The sequence below is a fragment of the Zosterops lateralis genome (genome assembly GCF_965231275.1).
Source record: "Zosterops lateralis genome assembly, chromosome: 24".
NCBI lineage: Eukaryota > Metazoa > Chordata > Aves > Passeriformes > Zosteropidae > Zosterops > Zosterops lateralis.
Genome location: NC_139784.1, coordinates 5253722 through 5275229, shown reverse-complemented (window position 1 = coordinate 5275229; position 21508 = coordinate 5253722). Strand labels below are relative to the sequence as shown.

At 55.5% G+C, this 21508-nt stretch overlaps 1 protein-coding gene across 1 annotated transcript; it reads right to left on the bottom strand.

Annotated features, from left to right (window-relative positions):
* Positions 1–1406: 1406 nt before the first annotated feature.
* PCGF2 (polycomb group ring finger 2) lies at positions 1407–19752 on the bottom strand (the record flags this gene model as incomplete). The annotated part of the gene is made up of 10 exons (XM_083877584.1): positions 19739–19752; positions 16345–16509; positions 15701–15797; positions 13640–13695; positions 12371–12421; positions 11378–11486; positions 10083–10135; positions 9253–9374; positions 5151–5231; positions 1407–1727 (listed from the first exon to the last, which is right to left on the bottom strand). The coding sequence occupies exons 2-10, from the start codon at positions 16454–16456 to the stop codon at positions 1407–1409; spliced, it is 1002 nt and encodes a 333-aa protein (XP_083733710.1). The 5' UTR covers positions 16457–16509; positions 19739–19752.
* Positions 19753–21508: the final 1756 nt, after the last annotated feature.

Genomic DNA, 21508 nt, shown 5'->3' with positions numbered 1-21508 from the left:
TCCCTGGAGCATCTGCAGGAATCCCAGGAGGATTTTTAGGAATCCCAGGAGGATTTTTAGGAATCCTTGGAGGATCTTTAGGAATCCCATAAAGATTTTTTTTTTTTAATCCCTGGAGGGTTTGTAGGAGTCCCTGGAGCATCTGCAGGAATCCCAGGAGGATTTTTAGGAATCCCAGCAGGACTTTTAGGAATCCCAGGAGGATTTTTTTGGAGTCCCTGGAGGGTCTGTAGGATCCCAGGAGGATTTGCAAAAACCTCTGGAGGGTTTTTAGCCACCTCTGGAGAGTCTGTGGGAATCCCTGGATGGTTTTTAGGAATCCTTGGAGAGTCTGTAGGATCCCAGGAGGATTTTCTTGAGTCCCACAAGGATTTTCCAAGTCCCAGCAGGATTTTTCTCTGTCCCAGGATGGTTTTCCTGAGTCCCAGGAGGATTTTTCCGAGCCCCAGCAGGATTTTTTGGAGCCCCAGCAGGATTCTCTAAGTCCCAGGAGGCTTTTCCGATTCCCAGGAGGATTTTTCCCAAGCCCCTGGAGGACTTTTCTCTGTCCCAGGATGATTCTCCAAGTCCCAGGATGATTTTTTGGAGTCCCAGCAGGATTTTCCCGAGTCCCAGCAGATTTTTTCGCTGTCACAGGATGATTTTCCAAGTCCCAGGATGATTTTCTCGATTCCCAGCAGGATTTTCCGAGCCCCAGGATGATTTTTGGAGCCTCAGGATGATTTTCCTAGTCCTGGGATGATTTTCCCGAGCTCCAGGACGATTTCCCGAGCTCCAGGATGATTTTTTGGTGCCCCAGCAGGATTTTCCCGATTCCCAGGATGATTTTCCAAGTCCCAGGAGGATTTTTCTCTTTCTCAGGAGGATTTTCCCAAGTCTCAGGATGATTTTCCTGAGTCCAGGACGATTTTCCCGACTCCAGGATGATTTTCTCGATTCCCAGCAGGATTTTCCAAGCCCCAGGATGATTTTTTGGAGCTCCATTAGGATTCTCTAAGTCCCAGGAGGCTTTTCCGATTCCCAGGAGGATTTTCCCAAGTCCCAGGAGGATTTTTCTCTGTCCCAGGATGATTTTCCCGAGTCCAGGATGATTTTCCCGAGTCCAGGATGATTTTTCCGATTCCCAGGAGGATTTTTCCCAAGTCCCAGGAGGATTTTTCTCTTTCTCAGGATGATTTTCCCGTGCCCCAGGATGATTTTCCCAAGCTCCAGGACCATTTTCCAAGCCCCAGGATGATTTTTGGAGCTCCAGGATGATTTTTCCCGAGTCCCAGCAGGATTTTCCAAGTCCCAGCAGGATTTTTCTCTGTCCCAGGATGATTTTTTGGAGCCCCAGGATAATTTTCCCGATCTCCAGCAGATTTTTTTCGCTGTCCCAGGATGATTTTCCCCATCCCCAGGAGTTTTTAGCTCAGGGCCGAGCCCGCGCTGCCGTTCAGGGCGGGTTTGCGGCTGCGGGCGGGTGGCACCGGGTGACAATTGGGCGACAGCGGGTGACAACTGGGCGACACCGGGTGACATTTCGAGGCCGCCCCGTTGAGGGCGGTCCCGGGGGGTCCGTGGCCGGTCCCGGGGGGCGCTGCCAGCCCGGGGCTCTGCGCTTTGTCGCTGCCGGAGTCGCCCTCGGAGGCGCCGCTGGAGTTGGTGGCCTCGGGGGGCAGCGCCGGGCACAGGCGGAGCCGCCGGCGGGAGGGCTGGACACGGTACTTGAGAGCCAGGGGACCGCTCTGGGGACAGCGACACGGCTGGCACCGGGAGGGGACACTGGGAGTGCCACCACCACCGCGGGGACACCGACAGTGCCACCACCCCCATCCCTTGGGGACACTGCGGGGACAGTGATACTGACACTGCCCTGGGGACAATGGCACTGCCACCACCCCACATCCCCACCAGGAACACTGCGGCGACATTGGCACTGCCACCACCCCCCCACCGGGGACACCGCGGGGACATTGGCACTGCCACCAGCCCCTCACCTGGGACGGCGACACTGCCATCCCCACCGGGGACACCGCGGGGACAGTGACACTGACACCGCCCCGGGGACACCAACAGTGCCACCACCCTGGGGACACCGCGGGGACACTGGCACTGCCACCAACCCCATCTCCCGGGGACACCGTGGGGACATTGGCACTGCCATCACTCCCATCCCGCCGGGGACAGTGACACTGACACCGCCCCAGGGACACTGGCAGTGCCACCAGGCCCTCACCGGGAAGGCGACACTGCCATCCCCCCCCACGGGGACACTGCCCTGGGGACAATGGCACTGCCACCACCCCGGGGACACTGCGGTGACAGTGACACTGACACTACCCTGGGGACATTGGCACTGCCATCCCCACCGGGGACACCGCGGGGACAGTGACACTGCCACCACCCCACATCCCCATCAGGGACACCGCGGGGACATTGGCAGTGCCACCACCCCACATCTCCCGGGGACACCGCGGGGACAGTGACACTGACACTACCCTGGGGACATTGGCACTGCCACCACTGCGGGGACACCATGGTGACGGTGACACTGCCACCACCCCCATCTCCCGGGGACACCGCGGGGACAGTGACACCGACACCACCCCAGGGATCCCGACAATCCCACCCGGAGCAAACGCCCCTGTCAGGAAAATCCCCCTCTCTGGGGTTTATTATGGGAAAGGCTCCCCCAGGAATGATTTTCCCTGGTTTTTTCCCCCAGGACCGATTTTCCCACTTTTCCCCAGGACAGATTTCCCCATTTTTTTCCCCCAAAGGACAGATGTTCCCACTTTTCCCAGTAGAGATATTCTCAGGATTCCCAGTACAGATATTCCCAGTTTCTCCCAGGATAGATTTCCCCATTTTTTCCCCTAGAACAGATTTTCCCACTTCTCCCAGCACACATATTCCCACTTTCCCCAGCATTCCCAATTTCCCCAGTCCAGATATTCCCAGATTTATCCCCCAAAGGACAAATTTTCCCAGTATTCCCAGTACAGATATTCCCAGTTTTATCCCACAAAAGAGAGTTTATCCCAGGATTCTCAGCACATATATTCCCAGTTTCCCCAGTCCAGATTTTCCCAGTATTTCCAGCAAAGTTATTTCCAGCTTCACCCACAACGGATTTTCCCAGTTTCCCCCAGGACAGATTTTGCCACTTTTCCCAGTCCAGATATTCCCAGTATTCCCAGTACAGATATTCCCAGTTTCTCCCAGGATAGATTTCCCCATTTTTTCCCCTAGAACAGATTTTCCCAGTACTCCCAGTACAGATATTCCCAGTTTTATCCCCTAAAGGATGAGTTTTCCCAGTATTCCCAGTACAGATATTCCCAACTTTACCCAGGACAGATTTTCCCACTTTTATCCCCCAATGGACAGGTATTCCCAATATTCCCAGTACAGACATTCCCAGTTTCCCCAGGACTGATTTTCCCAGGGTAGATTTTCCCTAGGACAGATTTTTTCCACTTTTCCCAGCACAGATATTCCCAGTATTCCCAGTATAGATTATCCCAGTATTCCCAATTTCCCCAGCCCAGATTTTCCCAGTCCAGATATTCCCAGATTTAGCCCCCAAAGGACAGATTTTCCCAGGATTCCCAGTATAGATATTCCCAGTTTCCCCAGTCCAGTTTTCCCCAGTATTCCCAGCACAGATATTCCCAGCTTTACCCACAATAGATTTTCCCAGTTTCCCCCAGGACAGATTTTCCCAAATTTCTCAGTACAAATATTCCCAGATTTATCCCCCAAAGGACAGATTTTCCCAGGATTCCCAGTATTCCCAGTATAGATATTCCCAGTTTCCCCAGGACTGATTTTCCCAGGATAGATTTTCCCTAGAACAGATTTTCCCACTTTTCCCAGCACAGATATTCCCAGTATTCCCAGTATAGATTATCCCAGTATTCCCAATTTCCCCAGCCCAGATTTTCCCAGTCCAGATATTCCCAGTTTTAGCCCCCAAAGGACAGATTTTCCCAGGATTCCCAGTATAGATATTCCCAGTTTCCCCAGTCCAGTTTTCCCCAGTATTCCCAGCACAGATATTCCCAGCTTTACCCACAATAGATTTTCCCAGTTTCCCCCAGGACAGATTTTCCCAAATTTCTCAGTACAAATATTCCCAGATTTATCCCCCAAAGGACAGATTTTCCCAGGATTCCCAGTATTCCCAGTATAGATATTCCCAGTTTCCCCAGGACTGATTTTCCCAGGATAGATTTTCCCTAGAACAGATTTTTTCCACTTTTCCCAGCACAGATATTCCCAGTATTCCCAGTATAGATTATCCCAGTATTCCCAATTTCCCCAGCCCAGATTTTCCCAGTCCAGATATTCCCAGTTTTAGCCCCCAAAGGACAGATTTTCCCAGGATTCCCAGTATAGATATTCCCAGTTTCCCCAGTCCAGTTTTCCCCAGTATTCCCAGCACAGATATTCCCAGCTTTACCCACAATAGATTTTCCCAGTTTCCCCCAGGACAGATTTTCCCAAATTTCTCAGTACAAATATTCCCAGATTTAGCCCCCAAAGGACAGTTTTTCCCAGGATTCCCAGTATAGATATTCCCAGTTTCCCCAGTATTCCCAATTTCCCCAGGACAGATTTTCCCGGTCCAGATATTCCCAGATTTATCCCCCAAAAGACAGATTTTCCCAGGATTCCCAGTACAGATATTCCCAGTTTCTGCAGTACAGATTTTCCCAATTTCCCCAGTCCAGATCTTCCCAGTCCAGATATTCCCAAATTTATCCCCCACAAGACAGATTTTCCCAGGATTCCCAGTGCAGATATTCCCAGTTTTTCCAGTCCAGATTTTCCCAGGATAGATTTTCCCTAGAACAGATTTTCCCACTTCTCCCAGCACACATAATCCCAGTTTCCCCAGTCTAGATTTTTCCAGTCCAGATATTCCCAGATTTATCCCCCAAAGGACAGATTTTCCCGGGATTCCCAGTACAGATATTCCCAGTTTCTCCAGTATAGATTATCCCAGTTTCTCCAGTTCAGATTATCCCAGTACAGATATTCCCAGTTTCCCCAGTCCAGATTATCCCAGTACAGATATTCCCAGATTTATCCCCCAAAGGACAGATTTTCCCGGGATTCCCAGCACGGATTTTCCCCGGATTTCCCCTTTCCCGGCTTCTCACCCTCCTCCAGGGGTAGATGTAGGCGATGTCCATCAGGGTGTAATATTCCTTCAGGGGCTCGTCCTCGTACAGAACCTCCACCTGCAGCGGGAAAGGAGGGATCCAGACCCGGGGAAAGGAGGGATCAAAATCCAGGGAAAGGATGGATCCAAACCCAGGGAAAGGATGGATTCAAATCCAGGGAAAGGATGGATCCAAATCCAGGGAAAGGATGGATCCAAATCCAGGGAAACAGGGAAAGGATGGATTCAAATCCAGGGAAAGGATTGATCCAGACACAGGGAAAGGATGGAGACAGATCCAGGGAATGGATTGATCCAAATCCAAGGAAAAGATGGATCCAAACCGAGGGAAAAAAGGGATCCAAATCCAGGGAAAGGATGGAGACAGATCCAGGGAAAAGATGGATCGAAATCAAGGGAATGGCTGGATCCAAATCCAGGGAATGGACGGATCCAGCCATGGGAAAAGGACGGATCCAGCCATGGGAAAAGGACGGATCCTGCTCCCAGGCCAGCGCAGCCAATCAGGGATATTTGGAACAGGTGGGAACAGCTGTGGGTGTGACACGGGATGGCCACAACAGCCCCTCCGAGCCGAGCAGAGCACAGAGTGCCCCCCGAGCATTTTTGAGCATTCCTGAACATTCCCAAGCACTCTTGGGAATTCCTGAACATTCCCGAACATTCCCAAGCATTCCTGAGAATTCCTGAACATTACCGAACATTCCCAAGCATTCCTGAGCATTCCAAGAATTCCCAAGCATTCCAAAGTGTCCCCAAGCATTCCCAGGCATTCTCTCACATTCCCAAACATTCCCGAGCATTCCTGACCATTCCAAAGCATTCCTGAGCATTACTAAACACTCCTGAGATCTTCCAAGCACTTTGGAACATTTCCAAGCATTCCCGAGCATTCCCGAGCATTCCCGAACATTCCAGAACATTCCAAATAATTCCCAACCATTCCCAAACATTCCCAAGCATTCCTGACCATTCCCAACCATTCCTGAGCATTCTCAAGCGTTCCCAAACATTCCCAAGAATTTCTGAGCACCTCGGAGCATTCCCAAGCCTTCCCGACCATTCCCAAGCATTCCCGACCATTCCCAGGCATTCTGTCACATTCCTGACCATTCCCAAATATCCCTGACCATTCCCAAACATTCCTGACTGTTCCCAACTATTCCTAACTGTTCCTGACCATTCCTGACCATTCTCAACCATTTCCAACCATTCTTGACCATTCCCAAACATTCCCAACCATTCCTGACCATTCCCAAACATTTCTGAGCAATCCCAAACCATTCTCGACCATTCTCACACATTCCCAACCATTCCCAAATATTCCCAATATCCCCAACCATTCCCAATATCTCCAACCATTCCCAATATCCCCAACCATTCCCAAACATTCCCCACCATCCCAGACATTCCCAACCATTCCCAACATTCTCAACCATCCCCACCATCCCAAACATTCCCAACATTCCCGACCATCCCCAACCATTCCTGACCATCCCCACCATCCCAGACATTCCCAAACACTCCCAACCATTCCCAACCATTCCCAGCATTCCCGACCATTCCCAAACACTCCCAACCATCCTCACCATCCCAGACATTCCCAACCATTCCCACCATTCCCAACCATTCCCAACCATTCTCAACCATTCTCAAACATTCCCAATATCCCAAACCATTCCTGACCATTTCCAAATATTCCCAACCATTCTTGACCATTCCCAATCAGTCCCAACCATTCCCGACCATCCCCAAACATTCCTGAGCAATCCTGACCATTCCCAAACATCCCCAAACATCCCAAATCATTCCCAACCATTCCCAATCATCCCACACATTCCTGACCATTCCAGTCATTCCCAACCATCCCCACCATCCCAAACATTCCCAACCATTCTCACCCTTCCCACCATTCCCAACCATTCCTAACATTCCCAACCATTCCTAACATTCCCAACCATCCCAGACATTCCCAACCATTCCCATCATTCCTGACATTCCCACCATTCCCAACATTCCCAACATTCCTGACCATCCCCACCATCCCAGACATTCCCAACATTCCCACCATTCCCAACCATTCCCAACCATTCCCAGCATTCCTGACCATTCCCAAACACTCCCAACCATCCCCACCATCCCAGACATTCCCAAACATTCCCAACCATTCCCAACCATTCCCAGCATTCCTGACCATTCCCAAACACTCCCAACCATCCCCACCATCCCAGACATTCCCAAACATTCCCACCATTCCCAACCATTCCCAACCATTCCCAACCATTCTCAACCATTCTCAAACATTCCCAATATCCCAAACCATTCCTGACGATTTCCAAATATTCCCAACCATTCTTGACCATTCCCAACCATTCCCAATCAGTCCCAACCATTCCCGACCATCCCCAAACATTCCTGAGCAATCCTGACCATTCCCAAACATCCCCAAACATCCCAAATCATTCCCGACCATTCCTGACCATTCCAGTCATTCCCAACCATCCCCACCATCCCAAACATTCCCAACCATTCTCACCCTTCCCACCATTCCCAACCATTCCTAACATTCCCAACCATCCCAGACATTCCCAACCATTCCCATCATTCCTGACATTCCCACCATTCCCAACATTCCCAACATTCCTGACCATCCCCACCATCCCAGACATTCCCAAACATTCCCAAACATTCCCACCATTCCCAACCATTCCCAACCATTCCCAGCATTCCTGACCATTCCCAAACACTCCCAACCATCCCCACCATCCCAGACATTCCCAACCATTCCCACCATTCCCAACCATTCTCAACCATTCTCAAACATTCCCAATATCCCAAACCATTCCTGACCATTTCCAAATATTCCCGACCATTTCCAAATATTCCCAACCATTCTCAACCATTCCCAACCATTCCAAATCAGTCCCAACCATTCCCGACCATCCCCAAACATTCCTGAGCAATCCTGACCATTCCCAAACATCCCCAAACATCCCAAATCATTCCCGACCATTCCTGACCATTCCAGTCATTCCCAACCATCCCCACCATCCCAGACACTCCCAATCATTCTCACCCTTCCCACCATTCCCAACCATTCCCAACCATTCCCAACATTCCCGACCATCCCCAACCATTCCTGACCATTCCCAAATACTCCCAACCATCCCCACCATCCCAGACATTCCCAAACATTCCCACCATTCCCAACCATTCCCACCATTCCCAACCATTCTCAACCATTCCCAAACATTCCCAACATCCCCAACCATTCCTGACCATTTCCAAATATTCCTGACCATTGTCAACCATTCCCAACCATTCCAAATCAGTCCCAACCATTCCCGGCCATCCCCAAACATTCCTGAGCAATCCTGACCATTCCCAAACATCCCCAAACATCCCAAATCATTCCCAACCATTCCCAACCATTCCACACATTCCTGACCATTCCAGTCATTCCCAACCATCCCCACCATCCCAGACACTCCCAATCATTCTCACCCTTCCCACCATTCCTAACCATTCCCAACATTCCCAACCATCCCAGACATTCCCAACCATTCCCAACCATCCCAACCATCCCCACCATCCCAAACATTCCCAACATTCCCGACCATCCCCAACCATTCCTGACCATCCCCAACCATTCCTGACCATTCCCAAACACTCCCAACCATCCCCACCATCCCAGACATTCCCAAACATTCCCACCATTCCCAACCATTCCCACCATTCCCAACCATTCTCAACCATTCCCAAACATTCCCAACATCCCCAACCATTCCTGACCATTTCCAAATATTCCTGACCATTGTCAACCATTCCCAACCATTCCAGCCATTCCCAACCATCCCCACCATCCCAGACATCCCCACCATTCCAAACATTCCCGACCATCCCGACCATCCTAGACATTCCCAACATTGCCAACATTCCCAAGCATTCCCAACCATTCCCAACCATTCCCCACCATCCCCACCATTCTCATCATTCCCAACATTCCCAAGCATTCCCAAGCATTCCCAACCATTCCCAAACATTCCCCACCATCCCCACCGCCCCGCGCCGTCCCTCACCCGGTACTTGCTGGGCACGTCCATTTTGTTTCTCAGGAACTTGGCCAGGTGCAGCACCGTCATGGCGGCCGGGCAGCGCAGGAACCGCAGCCCCAAGCCCTGCGGGGATGGGGTGGGGGGTCCTGGAGTGTTCTGGGTTTGGGGTCTTCAGGGTTTGGGGTGTTTGGGGTTTGGAGGATCCTGGGGTTTGGGGAGTTCTGGGGGTTGGGGAGTTCTGGGTTTGGGGAGTCCCAGGGTTTGGGGTTTGGGGTGCTCAGCGTTTGGGGGATTTGGGGTTTCGGGTGTTTGGGCTGTTCGGGGTTTCGGGTATTTGGGGTTTGGGGTGTGTTCTGGGTTTGGGGTCTGGGGTGTGCTCTGGGGTACAGGGTGTTTGGGGTTTAGGGTGTTCCGGGTTTGGGGTGTTCAGGGCTTGGAGTGTTTGAGGTTTGGGGTGTGTTCAGGGTTTGGGGTGTTCTGGGGTTTGGGATGTGTTCAGGGTTTGGGTGTTCAGGATTTGGGGTTTGGGGTGTTTGGGGTTTGAGGGGTTCGGGGTTTGGAGGATCCCGGGGTTTGCGGTGTTTGGGGTTTGGGGAGTCCCAGGATTTGGGGTGTTCTGGATTTGGGGGATTGGGGTGTTTGGAGTTTGGGGTGTTCTGGGGTTGGGGTGTCCCGGCGTTTTGGGTGTTCTGGGATTTGGGGTTTTGCGGGTTTGGAGTGTCTCAGGGTTTGGGATGTCCCAGAATTTGGGGAGTCCCCCTGTGCCCTGCAGGACTCCCCCATGGCCAGCTGGGCACTGAGGGCTCTATGCCACCCCAGGGCCACCCCAGGGCCACCCCGGGGCCACCCCACACTCACCCTGTCCTTGTCCAGGTCCCCGTTCTCCAGGACTCCTTTCTGCTCCTCCCTGGGGGGACACGGGACAGGGATTGGGGACGGGATTGGGGAGAGGGAACAGCCCCGGGGAGGGGGGACAGGGGGGCACATCCAGGGCTCCACCCCACACATCCATGGGAATTCCCGGGCTCTGGATCCCTCTGGATCACTCTGGATCTCTCTGGATCCCTCTGGGACCCTTTGGAACCCTCTGGATCCCTCTAGAACTCTCTGGATCCCTCTGGAACCCTCCAGAACCCTCTGATCTCTCTGGATCCCTCTGGATCCCTCTGGAACGCTCTGGATCCCTCTGGGATGCTGCTCCAGATGCCAGGGACATCCCTGAGGCTGACAGCAGCAACAGCAGGGGGGACACAGGGATGACACTGCCGGGATCAGGGATCACACTGGGATCAGGGATCACACTGGGATCAGGGATTGGGGATCACACTGGGATCAGGGATCACACTGGGATCAGGGATTGGGGATCACACTGGGATCAGGGATCACACTGGGATCAGGGGTCATACTGGGATCAGGGATAGGGGTCACACTGGGATCAGAGACCACACAAAGATCAGGGATGGGGAGGGGTCACACAAGGATCAGGGATAGGGGTCATACTGGGATCAGGGACCACACTGGAACTGGGGATCAGGGATCAGGGATGACCCTGCCGGGATTCAGGATGGGGGCCGGGGTATTTGGCTGCTCCTCTGTCCCCTGCAGCAGCCCGGGCAGGATCCTCTGTCCCCTCTGTCCCCTCTGTCCCCTCTGTCCCCTCTGTCCCCTCCGTCCCCTCTCAGCTGTCACCCCCTCCCGGACAGTGCAATGAGGCGACAACGTCAAGGTCCCCTCCAAGCCCAACCATTCCCGGATTCCACGGGTGGGAGGAGAGTGGGGACCCCCTTCCCGACCCCAGCCCCGGGCAGCCCCCCCAGCCCCAGGAGGATCCCCCAGCCCCGGGCAGCCCCCCCAGCCCCAGGAGGATCCCCCGGCCCCGGGCAGCCCCCCCAGCCCCGGGAGGATCCCCAAGCCCCAGGAGGATCCCCCAGCCCCGGGCAGCCCCCCCAGCCCCAGGAGGATCCCCCAGCCCCGGGCAGCCCCCCCAGCCCCGGGAGGATCCCCCAGCCCCGGGCAGCCCCCCCAGCCCCGGGAGGATCCCCCGGCCCCGGGCAGCCCCCCAGCCCCGGGCAGCCCCCCAGCCCCAGGAGGATCCCCCGGCCCCGGGCAGCCCCCCCAGCCCCGGGCAGCCCCCCCAGCCCCGCCGTACCCGCAGTCCCGGTGGAACTCGATGGACAGACTGACGATCTCGTCCTCGGGCACCGGGCCCTGGTCCCGCTCCGGCGCCTCCCCGCGCTCCTCCTGCGGGCCCAGCGCAGCTGCGGGACAGCGACAGGGATGAGGGGACACCCGGCTGCGACACCGGGACACCGGGACATGGGGACATGGGGACACTGGGACACCGGGACACTGGGACACCGGGACACTGAGGGGACACTGGGACAATGGGACACCGGGACACCGAGACACCGGGACACTGGGGGGACACTGGGGGGACACTGGGGGGACACTGGGACATGGGGACAATGGGACACCAAGACACCGGGACACCAAGACACTGGGACACCAGGACAGTGTGACAGTGTGACACTGGGACACCGGGACACCGGGACACTTGGACACCGGGACACTGTGACATTGTGGCACTGGGACACCAGGACACCGGGACACTTGGACACCGGGACACAGGGACACCGGGACAGTGTGACACTGGGACACCGGGACATTTTGACACCGGGACACTGGGACAATGCGACAATGGGACAATGGGACAATGGGACACCGCGACACCAGGACAGTGTGACGCTGGGACAATGGGAAACAGGGACACCGGGACACCGGGGCAATGGGACACTGGGACACTGTGACACCGGGACATTGGGACACCGGGATATTGGGACACCGGGACACTGTGACACCGGGACATTGGGACACCGGGACATGGGGACACCAGGACACCGGGACACCGGGACACCGGGACACCGGGACATCGGGACACGGGGATAATGGGACACCGGGACACCGGGACACTGGGACACCGGGACACTGGGACACCGGGACACTGGGACACAGGGACACGGGGACAGCAGAACACTGGGACAGTGTGACACTTGGACACCAGGATATTGTGACACCGGGACACCGGGACAATGGGACACTGGGACACCAGGACACTGGGACACTGGGACACGGGGACACTCACCCTCGGCCACTGGGTACGTGGCATAGAAGTCGCGCCTCCTCTTCATCTCATCTGCGGGGACAGGGATGGGGATGGCGACAGGGATGGGGACAGGGACAGAGACAGGGACGGGGACGGGCATGGGGATGGGGACAGGGACAGGGATGGGGACAAGGACAAGGACAGGGATGGGGACAGGGACAGGGACAGGGATGGGGACAGGGATAGAGACAGGGACGGGGACGGGCATGGGGATGGGGATGGGGACAGGGACAGAACAGGGACAGGGATGGGGACAAGGACAAGGACAGGGACAGGGACAGGGACAGGGACAGGGAAGGGGACGTGAGCAGGGACAGCACCACAGTCGGGGGGTGACAGCAAAGGGACACAGGGGGACACCCCGGAATGCTCAGGGTGGGCAATTGGAGCAATTCCATAAATCCCAGAGGATGCCCAGGGAATTCCCAGGGGAGCTCCAGCAGCAGCGATTCCATAAATCCCAAAAATCCTGATTCCATAAATCCCCAAGATCCCGATTCCATAAATCCCAATTCCATAAATCCTGATTCCATAAGTCCCAATTCCATAAATCCCGGGGAGGCAACCCGGAGGATTTTTGGGTCCTCACAGCCCCAAAATCCCACACTTTTCCCCCACCCCGAGGCCCTCGGAGCAAACCCACGGCTCCTGCTCCAGATTGTCCCAAAATTTGGGATGGGCACCGTGTCCGTGTGTCCTCCTGTCCCCCTGGGAATGGGAAATCCCGGGAAGGATGGGAGTTACAAACACCCCAAATTCCCAAATCCCTGAATTCCCAAATTCCCAAATCCTGAAATTACCAAATCCCCAAATTACCAAATCTCCAAATTCCTGAATTCCCCAATTCCCTAATTCCCAAATTCCCAAATTCCCAAATTCCCCAAATCCCCAAATTCTCCAATTCCCCAACTCTCAAATTCCTTAAATCCCCAAATCCCTAATTCCCTAATTCCCAAATTTCCCAAATCCCCAAATCCCCAAATTCCCCAATTCCCTAATTCCCAAATTCCCAAATTCCCCAAATCCCCGAATTCCCCAAATCCCCAAATTCCCCAAATCCCTAATCCCCAAATCCCTGAATTTCCAAATCCTCAAATTCCCCAAATCCCCAAATTCTCCAATTCCCCAACTCTCAAATTCCTTAAATCCCCAAATCCCAAATTCCCTAATTCCCCAAATCCCCAAATTCCCAAATCCCCGAATTCCCAAATCCCTGAATTCCCAAATTCCCCCCATCCTTGGCTGCACCTTTGAAGAGCCCCGGGACCAGTTTGTAGACGATGTCCTGGAGGGTTTTGTCTGACCTGGAGGGGGAAAAATAGGAAAAGTGGGAGAAATCAGAGAAATCAGCGGGATTCGGGAGCAGTTTGTGCCCTGCACCGCGAGGCCTTTGCTTCCCTCTGCCCCCAGCTGGAAAATTCCCAGTTCCTCACCCCAAATCCCCAATTCCTCATCCCAAATCCTCAAATCCCCATCTCAAATCCCCCAAACCCCAAATCCCCATCCCAAACCCCTAAATTCCCAATTCCCCATTCCAAAACCCCAAATCCCCCAAACACCAAATTCCTAATTCCCGATCCCAAACCCCAAGTCTCCAATCTCCCAAATACTAATTTCCACCCCAAGACCGTTAGTTTTTCCCACTTTTCCCACATTTTTTCCCCAGTTTTTCCCCATTTTTCCCAGATTTTTCCCATTTCCCCCTAGTTTTTCCCAATATTTTTCCCATTTTGTCCCATTTTCCCCCCAGTTTTTCCCACTTTCCCCCCATTTTTCCCCCAGTTTTTTCCCATTTTTTCCCCCATTTTCCCCTTTTTTTCCCCCGAGTTTTCCCCCGGGTTTTTTTTCCCAGTATTTTCCTCAGTTTTTATCTTTTTTCCCCCATTTCCCCCCCGGTTTTTCCCAGTATTTTTCCCGGTTTTTCCCGGTTTTTCCCAGTTTTTCCCACATTTTTCCCCACGTTGGGACCACATGGAGATGCCACCACCCCCCGGGCTCGGCTCCATCCCGCAGGCAGAGCCGGGAATTGGGGAGGAGCCGTGGGAGTGCAAATATTTCACATGGAGCACAAAAAAACGGGAAAAATTGGAAAAAAAAAATGGAAAAAAAAGGCGGAGAAAGTGTTACTACAGGAACAGGGAAAAGGCAAAAAAAAATCCCGGGATGGAAACGCGCCAGGCATGGATTGGAGCCAGGGCTGGTTTCCATGGAAACCAATCCCACAGCTGGGATGGATTGAGCTGGAGCTGGACAAGGTCACCGTGTCACCTGTGGGGAGATGGCAGCGCCACCAGGGCCACCAACGGGACACGGGGTGGAGGGATGGAATCCATGGAGGGATGGATGGATGGATGGATGGATGGATGGATGGATGGATGGATGGATGGATGGATGGATGGATGGAGGGATGGATGGATGGATGGATGGATGGATGGATGGATGGATGGATGGATGGATGGATGGATGGATGGATGGATGGATGGATGGAGGGATGGATGGAGGGATGGATGGATGGATGGAGGGATGGATGGAGGGATGGAGGGAGGGATGGAGGGATGGATGGATGGATGGATGGATGGATGGATGGATGGATGGATGGATGGATGGATGGATGGATGGAGGGATGGAGGGAGGGATGGAGGGATGGATGGATGGATGGATGGATGGATGGATGGATGGATGGATGGAGGGATGGATGGAGGGATGGATGGATGGATGGATGGAGGGATGGATGGATGGGTGGAGGGATGGATGGAGGGATGGACAGATGGATGGAGGGATGGATGGAGGGATGGATGGATGGATGGATGGATGGATGGAGGGATGGATGGATGGATGGATGGATGGAGGGATGGATGGATGGATGGATGGATGGATGGATGGATGGATGGATGGATGGATGGACAGATGGAGGGATGGATGGATGGATGGAGGGATGGATGGAGGGATGGACAGATGGAGGGATGGATGGATGGATGGATGGAGGGATGGATGGATGGAGGGATGGACGGATGGAGGGATGGATGGATGGAGGGATGGACAGATGGAGGGATGGATGGATGGATGGATGGAAGGATGGATGGAGGGATGGACGGATGGACCCCAAGCCCCCTGAGTCCCCTGAGGAGCCCCCCCAGACCCTCCAGCACTCCAGGAACCCCCTGCACCCCCTGAGTCCTTGGAGCTCCCCAAACTCCCCAATTCCCCAACTCTCCTCAATCCCCCCCAGTCGCCCCAATCCCCCCAAGCCCCCTGAGCCCCCCTGAGCCCTCTGAGCCTTCTAAATCTCCCTGGAGCCCCCAGCCTGACCTGATGCTGAGCAGGGGCCGTGTTTTGTGCACCTGCGCGTCACACATGGGGCAGTACTTGTTGGTCTCCAGGTAACGGACGATGCAGGTTTTACAGACTGAGGGGACAGAGGGACCCTCTGTGAGGGGGGGACAGAGGGGACAGAGCCTTGGGGACCCCCACAACAGCCTGGGACCCCAACACCAGCCTGGGGACCCCCAACACCAGCTTGGGGACCCCAAAACCAGCTTGGGGGCCCCAACACAAACTTGGCGATCTCCAACACCAGCCTGGAGACCCCAACACCAGCTTGGAGACCCCAAAATCAGCCTGGAGACCAGACCCCTGCCCAGTGCATCCCCCACATCTCCACAGGGCAGGCACAGGGTGGGCACTGCAGGGTTTAGGGGCACCCAGGGGAGCCTTGGGGACCCTCGGGGACACTCACAGGAGCACAGGGGACCCTCAGGGACACTCACAGGAGTGCAGGGGACACTCAGGGACCCTCACAGGAGCACAGGGGACACTCACAGGAGCACAGAGGACCCTCAGGGACACTCACAGGAGTGCAGGGGACACTCAGGGACACTCACAGGAGCACAGGGGACACTCGGGGACCCTCGGGGACACTCACAGGAGCACAGGGGACACTCGGGGACACTCACAGGAGTGCAGGCACTCCACGATGGTGGCGGCGTCGATGAAGTATCCCCCGCACAGGGCGCACATCAGGTGGGGGTTGAGCTCGGTGATCTTTATCCGGGTGGTCCTGGGCATCTTGGAGAGCCCCGGGGCGGCTCCTCCCTGCAGGAAACCCCCCCGGGAATCCCCTAAAGGACACGGGGGGACCTGCAGGAGCCACCGCAGGGGACAGGGACACGTGTGGCCTGTCATCCACAGGGACATCACTGGGGCTGGGATGGGGACACCAGTGGGACTGGGATGGTGCAGGGATGGGACATGGCTGGGACAGGGACACCACAGGGATGGGGACACCACAGGGACACGGCCACCACTGGGACAGGGATTTCTCTGGGATGGGGACACCACAGGGACTGGGATAGAGGTGACACAGGGATGGGGACACTGCTGGGACTGGGATGGAGGTGCCAGAGGGACAGGGACACCATCAGGATGTTTCAGGGACAGGGTGTCACTGGGACTGGGACAAAGATGTCACAGGGACACCGTTGGGACTGGGATGGAGGTGCCACAGGGACGGGGACATCACTGAGACTGGGGTTTGGCAGGGATGGGGACACTACTGGGACTAGGATGCTGTGGGGACAGAGACATCATTGGGACTGGGATGGTGCAGGAATGGGACAATGCTGGGACTGGGATTTTGCAGAGATGGGGACACCACAGGGATGGGGACACCGCTGGGACTGGAACAAAGATGTCACAGGGACTGGGACACCACAGGGATGGGGCCACCACAGGTATGGGGACACCACTGGGATGGGGATGGAGGTGCCACAGGGATGGCGACACCACCAGGACAGGGATTTTTCAGGGATGGGGACACCACAGGGATGGGGACACCACAGGGATGGGGACACCAGTGGGACTGGGATGAAGGTGCCACAGGGATGGGGACACCACAGGGACAGGGACCATTGGGGACACCCCTGTGCTGGAGGTGCAGCAGCCAAGGGGGGCCCAACAGCACCAGGGGGGCTTTGGGGAGCCCCAGCCCCCCAAACCCTCCCCAGCCCCAGGCTGTGGATGGGGGGGGGGGTCCTGCCAGCCCCCTCCGGCCGCATTTTGGGGGCAATTCTGGCACTTTCGGTGCCGGCAGCGCCAATGGCGGCCCCGGGGCCCGGTGGGAGGAGGAACCCGAGCCACCGGCACAAACCGGTTCTGATAAACCGGGAGAGAATTCCGTGATTTCCTGTACTGGGGACAGGGGACAAAACACCGGCACCCCTGGAGACCCCCCCCGGGAGAGACTTTGGGGCTCTTTTGTCTCCATGGGCGGTGGCCGGGCTCGGTGTCCCCCACCGGGATGGGGAAGGGACCCCTCAAAGTCACCGGGAACTCGGACCCCTCCCCGGTGGGACCCCCAGGAGAGCAGGGAACGGGAGGGGAACGGCCCCGGAGAACTGGGAATGGCCCCAGAGAACCAGGAACAGACCCAGAGAACCGGGAACGGCCCCAGAGAACCAGGAATGGGAGAGGAACGGCCTCGGAGAACCAGGAATGGGAGGGGAACGGCCCCAGAGAACTGGGAACGGGAGAGGAGAACCAGGAACGGGAGAGGAGAACCAGGAACGGGAGAGGAGAACTGGGAACGGCCCCAGAGAGCCGGGAATGGGAGGGGAACGGCCCCAGGGAACCGGGAACGGCCTTGGAGAACCGGGAACAGCCCTGGAGAACCAGGAACGGGAGGGGAACAGCCCCAGGGAACCAGGAACGGCCTTGGAGAACCAGGAATGGCCCCAGAGAACCAGGAACGGCCCCAGACAACCAGGAACGGGAGGGGAACAGCCCTGGAGAACCGGGAACGGCCCTGGAGAACCGGGAACGGCCCTGGAGAGCCGGGAACGGGAGGGGAGCAGTCCTGGAGAACCGGGAACGGGAGCAGAAAGTCCCCGGAGCACCAGGAACGGCCCCGGAGCGCCGGGAATGGGAGGGGAACTGGAGGGGAACGGCCCTGGAGAACCAGGAACGGCCCTGGAGAGCCGGGAACGGGAGGGGAACGGCCCCGGAGAACCGGGAACAGCCTTGGAGAACCGGGAATGGCCCCAGAGAGCCGGGAACAGGAGGGGAACGGCCCCGGAGAACCGGGAATGGCCCCAGAGAGCCGGGAACAGGAGGGGAACGGCCCCAGAGGACCCCCAGGACCCCCCACCGGTCCCGGTGTGCGGTGGGATGGGTGGAGGGAGCTCCACTGGACACGAGTGACCGCAGAGGTGCGGAGGGACAAGGACACCAACACATGGCCACGGTGGCGGGTGACACACGGGGGACACAGACATCGAGGGGGGGACACAGACACAGAGTGGCCACTGACACCGAGGGGACACAGACACGGGGGAGACACTGAGGGGGGGACACAGACACAGGGTGGTCACTGACACATGGGGGGACACGGCCAGGAGATGGTCACTGACACCTGGGGGACACAGATACCGGTGGGGGGGACACTGAGGGGACACGGCCACAGGATGGTCACTGACACCAAGGGGACACAGACACCAGGGGGGGACACCGAGGGAGGGGACACGGCCATGGGGTGGTCACTGACACCCGTGGTGGTCACTGACACCTGGGGGACACGAACACCGAGGGGGGGACACAGACACAGGGTGGCCACTGACACTGAGGGGACACGGCCACAGGATGGTCACTGACATCTGGGGGACACAGACACCGAGGGGGGGACACAGTCATGGGGTGGCCACTGACACCTGGGGGACATGAACACCATGGGGGACACCGAGGGGACACGGCCACAGGGTGGTCACTGACACCGAGGGGACACAGACAGAGGGTGGTCACTGACACCTGGGGGGGGGGAACCGAGGGGGGAGACATGGCCACGAGATGGTCACTGGCACCTGGGGGACACAGACAGGGGGTGGTCACTGACACCCGGGGGACACAGACACCGAGGGGGGGGGACACAGACAGGGGGTGATCAGTGACACATGGGGTGGCCACTGACACCCGGGGGACACAGACACCGAGGGGGGGGGACACAGACACAGGGTGGCCACTGACACCCGAGGGGGGACACAGCCATGGGGGGGGGCACACAGCCGCTCATGTCCCCTCGCTGTTTTGGGGGGGGGAAGATGACCCGTTTACACCCCCCCCCCCAGCACCTCCCCTGGGGCCGCCCCCCCGCTCTGCCCCGGGGGTGTGGCGGCCCCGGTGGCCCCGGACCGTCCCCTTTGTGCCCGGCCCCGCCCCGGGGGGGTCCCGGTGCTGTCAGGGCTCCGGTGTGACCGGGGGGGGGTGGGGGGGGGGGGGTGGTCCATGAGCCATTTTGGGGACGGGGGGGGCTCGGGGCCGGTTTTGGGGAGGGGGGACACACCGGGAGCGCGTCCTTACCTGGTGCCGGCGGCCCCGGGGCCGTCCCTTCTCTCCCTTCTCTCCCTCGGCTCAGCTCGGGCGGCGCTGCGGCCCTTTTTTTATTATTATTATTTTTTATTTTTTTTTCCTTCCTCTCTCTCTCCCTCTTTTTTTTTTTTTTTTAATCCCTCTATTTTATTTTTTTTTCCTCTTTCCCCCTCCTATTTTTTTAATTTTTTTTTCCTTTTATTTTATTTTATTTTTTAATATTTTTTTTATTATTTATTTTTTTTTTTTTTATTTGGCGCCGCCAGGCCCCGCCCGCCTCACGTGACCTCATTCCTTTGGGGGGCTGCGGGGGGAGGGGAACGAGGGGCCGAAATTGGGGGGGACCCCCCAAAAAACCACCTTTAGAACCCCCCAAAACTCACAGAGAGACACCCCAGAGGGGGAAAATGAGACAACCCCAAAAAACCCGCAGAAATAACCCCAAAATTCGGTGCTCTCGAAGGAAAAAAAAAAAAAAAAAAAAAAAAAAAAAATTGAGGGAATTTCAACAGGGAAAATGGAAAATTGGAAAGGGAGGGGGAAGAAAAAAAAATAGGAAAAAAAAATAAGGGGGAAATGAAAGGAAGAAAAAGGAAATGAGAAGGGGGAAGGGAGGAAAAAAAAAAGAAAAAGGGAAGAAAAAATAGAGAGAAATTAGAGAAAAGGAAAAAAAGGAAAAAAAGGAGAGAGAAATTAAGAAAAACAGAGAAATTAGAAAAAAGGGGGGAATGGACAAGAAGAGGGGGAAAGGAAGGTGAAAAAACAAAGAAAATAAAGGGAAAATTTGGAAAATAGGAAAATCGCCAGGGGGGAAAGGAAGGAAAAAAGGAAGGTAAAAAAAAATGGAGGGAAATTAGAGAAAGGGAAAGATGGAAAACGACGAGGAGAAGGAAGGGAAGAAAACCGGGGAAATTAGAGAAGAAAAAAAAAAGAAAAGGAAAAAGAAGGAAAAATAACAGGAGAAAATGAAAGAAAAAAAAAAAAAGGGGGGGGAAGAACAGGAAAGAGGAAAAGAAAAAAGGCAGGAAAAGAGAGAAAAAATTAAAAAAAAGCCGGGAAGGAAAAGGAAATAAAAGAGGGGGAAAGGGACAGGAAGGAGGGAGAGGAGCAGGAGGCGTTGAGAGAATCGCAGCACGTCCAGTATTCCTGGTATTCCCGGTGTTCCTGGTATTCCCGGTGTTCCCGGTGTTCCCAGTGTTCCCGGTATTCCCAGTATTCTTGGTGCTCCCAGCCCGGGGGGTCCCAGTGTTCCCGGTGTTCCTATTCCCAATTTCCCCATTCTCGGTATCCCATTCCCAGTTTCCCCATTCCCGTTCCCATTCCCGGCATCCCATTCCTGGTTTCCCATTCTCGGTATCCCATTCCCATTCTCGGTTTCCCCATTCCCAGTGTTCTGTTCCCAGTATCCTGTTCCCATTCCTGGTTTCCTGGTATACTATTCCACTATCCCGTTCCCATTCCCGGTATCCCATTCCCAGTTTCCCATTCCCGGTTTCCCGTCCCTCTTCCCAGTATCCCGTTCCCATTCCCGGTGTTCCTGTTCTCGATGTTCCCATTCTTGGTGTTCCCATTCCCGGTTTTCCATTCCCAGTTTTTCATTCCCAGTTTCCCCATTCCCGTTCCCATTCCTGGTATCTCATTCCTGGTTTCCCATTCTCGGTTTCCCATTCCCAGTGTTCTGTTCCCAGTATCCTGTTCCCATTCCTGGTTTCCCGGTATCCCATTCCCGGTATCCCTTTCCCATTCCTGGTATCCCATTCC